At 51.8% G+C, this 5,422-nt stretch overlaps 1 protein-coding gene across 4 annotated transcripts in view; it reads left to right on the top strand.

Annotated features, from left to right (window-relative positions):
- The first annotated feature begins 84 nt into the window (after positions 1-84).
- CUNH1orf123 (chromosome unknown C1orf123 homolog) overlaps positions 85-5,422 on the top strand; it is a 17,004-nt gene continuing 11,666 nt past the window's right edge. The window contains exons 1-3 of one of the 4 annotated variants that reach the window (XM_025206660.1): positions 85-208; positions 300-383; positions 1,632-1,688. In XM_025206660.1, the coding sequence (XP_025062445.1) occupies positions 203-208; positions 300-383; positions 1,632-1,688 (147 nt within the window). In that variant the 5' untranslated portion in view covers positions 85-202. The remainder of the gene's footprint in view (positions 209-299; positions 384-1,631; positions 1,689-5,422) is intronic. The other 3 variants (XM_025206661.1, XM_025206662.1, XM_006025795.3) reach the window with 3 other exon arrangements.

Here is a 5,422-nt window from a genome sequence, read left to right as displayed (position 1 = left end):
GCCGCGCCCCCCCCGCCGGCAGAGCAGCTAGGTGGCGGCCATCATTGCTAAGGGCAGCGCCTGGCCTCAAGTCCCATGACACTAGGGGGAGGCGGCGGCGGCCATTTTGTCTAAGGGCAACACGTCCCTTTGCGATAATGCCCCGGCAAATCCCGCGAGACTCCCAGAGGCCCGAGGCCGCGGGGACCGGCGTGCGGGCGGCATGGGGGTAGGTGCGGGGCGGTGGGGACGGGCGGGCCGCGGGCCTGGGCCTGAGCCTGAGCCTGACCCCGCCCGCCTCGCCTCGCCTTGCCTTGCAGAAGATCGGGCTGCAGCTGAAGGCGACGCTGGAGAACATCACCGGGTTGCGGCCCGTGGGCGAGGACTTCCGCTGGTACCTCAAGGTGGGGCCGGGCTCGAGCGTCCCCGCCCCCGAGGGAGCTGCTCTGGCCCGGGGAGGTGCGCAGCCATCCTGGGCCCCGGAGCTGCCTCCCACACGTTGCGCGCTGTCCGGGCCGTGCACCTCTGCAGGCTCCCGCAGTCTGCCTGGGGACAGATGGCAGCGGGGCCTAGGGCAGCCCTGACTCTGGGCCTGGAAAGAGACTCCCTGGCGGGGGGGGGCACACCTCAACTGCTAAGGTGGTTTTCCCAGTTGCAGGGGATAGCCACCTTTCTGGCAGCGGGTATTGTGTACTTACCCTCCCACATTCATTTCCCATAGGGAGATCTTGGCTTTACGCCCACTTTATGGAAATGGGAGACCCCCCTGTCCCAGTGTGCTCCTGCGGAAATACAGCTGAGGGCGAGCAAAACTTGGGGGCACCCAAACCCCAAGCCTCCAGGCTTGGGTCTGCACGTAGGACACCCTACAAATGATTTGGAAACATCTAAAGCCCCAGTTGGGGTGGAGGATGTTTGCTGGTAGTAGGGCCACATATGGGTCTTGAATGACTCGCGGATTTGGATTTGATTTGGCTTGGAACGTGAACAATTTTACTTAAGGAAGACAAAAAGCTGTTACATTTCTTGAGGGAGAATCCCTGCTCTCTCAAGAGAAACCATGAGAGTGCAGAAGTTCATAATTTTTCTCCCAGTGTAAACGTGGCCGCTTGGGAAGAAACATAACTTGGGAACAGCTGAAGCTAAGTGGCTCCCTGAAGAATATCTCTTGGGAGATGGACCCGCTGTTGGGGTGGCCAGTGCGTTGCTGCTTCGCTCTCCCCATCCTGGGGGGTAGTGTGTGTTAGTCCCTGCCAAGCAGGGAGCAGAAAGCGGCCCCTGAGGGCTGGAAAAGCCCAACCTAGCACTTAGCGGGTATGGTCTGCTCCTGGCTTGTTCCCTGCCCAAGTCACACTGCAGCACTCGGAGCTGGGAAGCATACAAGCATGCTCCCTCCCCAGCTGCCACCTCCTTTTCCATCTCACGTTGCTCAGAGCAGATTTTCAACTTGTGTCATATCATAGTCCAATTGAAGCTACCAGACCTGAGATCATAGATACCTGATGCCAGTCCTGATCTCCTTCAAATGGAGCTGTCCCATGGTCTTTCAGTTGCAAAAGACCTGGACTTCTGAGTCTGAAAATGACTTGTGCTGTCTTATTACCCCGCTACTAGCAACTTAAGATTCTTGGTTTTGTATCTTTGTTTTCCAGCTGAAATGTGGGAACTGTGGTGAGGTTTCCGAAAAATGGCAATACCTGCGATTAATGGTATGTTCCCACGCTGCGACTGGTATTTTAAACACCCACCCCCCAGAACAGTCCCTATGCCATAAAATTGTCACTGGCAATGCTAGTATGATATGCAAAGTTTTACAGCGTTGTGTATAGTATTTTAATAGCTATCTGTGTGCTGGAGGTGCTGCTGTACTTTATGATCACAAAATCTTTTGAATACTGTACTTTATGATCACAAAATCTTTTGAATCATAGAAAACTAGAAGGGATTTCAGGTAGTTATCTAATAGGGCTGTGCAAAACGGCTTTGTTTCATTTTGGTTTCAGATTCAGTGTTTCGGAGGGACAGCGATTCGTTTCGGTGTTTCAGATCACTGTCCCATTTCGATTCAGCCCAATTTGTTTTGGCATTTCAACAGTTTTGGTGTTTTGGCCATAGGCTATAATGGGGAATCGCTAAAATGCCTATACCTTTGTCATTTCTTGCCTGATTCGGATGCAAATTGCAGGGCATGAAGCCTGCCGAGTTTCAAGGAGATAGGTGCGGGGATGGGGGGTGAGACTGCCCCTCAAACTGTTCCAAGCAAAACTCGTATCACTTGACAACAGCGGCAACATGCTGTCATCCTCGCACAGATCTGGGGGCCCGTGCCCCCCAGGAAGAGTCTGGCACAGCCCCGCAGCCCTTCTGGGGGGCACAGGCCCCCAGATCTGGGCGCGGCTGACAGCAGGTTGCCATCCCTCCCCAGAGCACTGGGATTGGAAGGGACCTCAGGGGCGGATTGCAGACACTGGCCAGCTACAGATGTCAATATCAGAGCAGTCCTTCCACCCCTCTTCCCCTCCCTCTTCTTCATTTCTGTTTCCCTGCAAGTGCAGCTCCGAAACTCCGAAATTTTCCTAAATGTTTCGGATGCTTTTGTTTAGTTCCAGGGATGTTTCGGAGCCTTCTGTTTCAATTCAGATTCGGTGTTTCAGGTGCCGAAATACCTCTGAAACGAAATGGCTGCTGAAGTTTTGTACAGCCCTGTTATCTAATCCAACCCTATGTTCACGGCAGGTCATCCCTGTCTAAGCTACCCAGGACAAACATTTATCTACCTTTCACTGAAAAATGTCTAATGACAGAGATTCCATAATTTAAAAAGTACCTCAGTTCCCACCCATCATCTACGCTTCTCAGTCAGTGTTTTTGGGTGGGTTTGAACCAGCCTCCTTTTCATAGATTTCATAGACATTAGGGCTGGAAGGGACCTCGGAAGATCATCGAGTCCAGCCCCCTGCCCAAAGGGCAGGAAGTCAGCTGAGGTCATAGGATCCCAGCAAGATAAGCATCCAGTTTCATCTTGAAGGTGTTCAATGAAGGTGCTTGAACCACCTCCGGTGGCAGGCTGTTCCAGACCTTGGGGGCTCGGACAGTAAAGAAATTCTTCCTTATGTCCAGCCTGAAACGATCTTGAAGTAGTTTGTGACCATTCGACCTCGTCATCCCTTGGGGCGCTCTGGTGAACAAACGTTCCCCCAGATGCTGGTGGTCACCCCTGATAAACTTGTAGGTGGCCATCAGATCACCCCTGAGCCTGCGCTTTTTCAGGCTAAAGAGCCCCAGGGCTCTCAGCCTGTCATCGTAGGGTCTGCTTCCCTGACCTCTGATCATGCGCGTGGCTCTTCTCTGGACTCTCTCAAGCTTCTCCACATCCTTTTTGAATTGTGGAGCCCAAAACTGGACACAGTACTCCAGCTGCGGCCTCACTAAGGCCAAGTACAGGGGGAGAATGATGTCCCGGGATTTGCTTGAGAAGCATCTATGGATGCAAGCCAGCATTTTGGTCACTTTACTAGCTTTACTTGACATCTTTTATTAACCTCCCTATAATCGACGACTAACTGGGCTTCGTTGGGCTTTCCAGGTTTCGATCGCTTCTGACTCCAGTGTCCACATCATTAATGAAGATGTTGAACAGTATGGGTCCAAGGACAGAGCCTTGGGGGACCCCACTGGTCACAGGACACCACGATGAGTGACTTCCATCGATTACTACCCTCTGGGTCCGACCCCGGAGCCAATTTTCCAGCCAGTGGATCGTGGAGGACCCAAGGCGACAATTGGCCAGTTTCTCCAAGAGGCGATCATGGGACACCAGATCGAAGGCTTTTTTGAAGTCAAGATATATGACATCAATCTCTTCTCCCTTGTCCAGGTGATAGGTCACCTGGTCGTAGAAGGAAATGAGATTGGTCAAGCAAGACCTACCCGCAACAAACCCGTGCTGGCTATCCCTTAAGATGTTGTCGTCGGCCAGTCCATTAAGGATGGCCTCTTTAATAAACTTTTCTAAGATCTTCCCCGGGATAGAAGTCAGGCTGATGGGCCTATAGTTAGCCGGATCCACTTTCCTCCCTTTCTTGAAGATAGGCACCACATTGGCCTTCTTCCAGTCTTCGGGCACTACACCAGAGCGCCAAGAGTTTTCAAAGATCCGTGCTAGAGGCTGGGCTATGATGCTCGCCAGCTCCTTGAGTACCCTGGGGTGAAGATTGTCAGGGCCGGCTGACTTGAAGGTATCCAGCTTCTCAAGATGTTCCTTCAGAAAGTCAGCATTAATGGAGGGCAGGGGATCACCCTCACCCGGACTTCCCGGCCCTGTAGCGGGCATGGGCGTCCCATGGGGCTGATGAAAGACTGACGCAAAGTACCTATTTAATAGGTTGGCTTTTTTGGTCAACAGGCAAACATGCTGAGCCACAATGCCACCAATAAGTTACCAGAAATGTGCTATTGGAATGATAAATGGTGGTCGTGATTTATTTTAAGCTTTCTTGTGCCTTCTATTTATAAAGACAGTTTATTTCAACAGCTTAGTTAAATGGGTTTATACCAGTTGAATGGGCATAAAAGTGCTACTAGAATAGGATTTTGCCAGTAGCATGTTTCCCTTCTGTTCTTGATAAAAACTATTTTGGGAAGATTAGGCACCCTGTGGTGAGAGGGAATCGTGATAGTCAGTAAATTTATACAACTGTGCGGGCCGGGAGCGACCCGAGCCCTTTTTCGTGCTGCATGTGGGCTGTGGCTAGCAGCCCGGGCACGCTGGATTGGAGAGGGAGGGCGACAAGCTGGAATTAGGCACAAACGCTTAGCGGTAGTTTTAAAGATTGTTTACTTACACCGAGATGGCAGTGGTGTAGGCTGGAAAACTTGCTTGAGTTGCGGTTACAGACACAGACAACACAGACGGTCTCGTGGAGGTTGCTAGGCTCCACGGAACAGAGCTCCGGATGCTCTGGGTGAACGCGCCACCAAAGTCGAAATCGTAGATACGTCTTATAAAATTTGCGCTCGAAGACGGGAAGAGGTGGGCGATGGATCAGGTCGCCAAGCTCCTCTGAATCTCACACAGGGTCTCTATTACCCTGCCGTGTATCCAGAGTCCCCACGAGATGGATGTGGAGTCCTCTTCGGCTTGGGCGGAAACTGCTCAAGCTTCTTATACGGCTAACAGGCCAATCGTTAGCTGCCACGTGGGAATAATTTAGAACTAGCCAATAATGGGGAACGAATTTGCATACTGGTGTTGGGAACTCTTTTGCACCGTGCATTTCTCTTGCAACTTGAGCAATGCACTCTGCAAAAGAAGCTGCAGAAAGGTGGGAAACTCGTCCCTGCACCGGGGTTTTCCTCTGCAACAGGAAACTCTCCCGTGCAATGAAGCTGCAACTTGGCGGGGATAATTCTGGTGCCGAAGCACACACAAAATCATGCCTTT

This window comes from Alligator sinensis, unplaced genomic scaffold (assembly GCF_000455745.1).
Source record: "Alligator sinensis unplaced genomic scaffold, ASM45574v1 scaffold172_1, whole genome shotgun sequence".
NCBI classification, from domain to species: Eukaryota; Metazoa; Chordata; order Crocodylia; family Alligatoridae; genus Alligator; species Alligator sinensis.
Note: the sequence above shows the minus strand (reverse complement) of the source record. Positions and strands in the feature narration are given on the sequence as shown.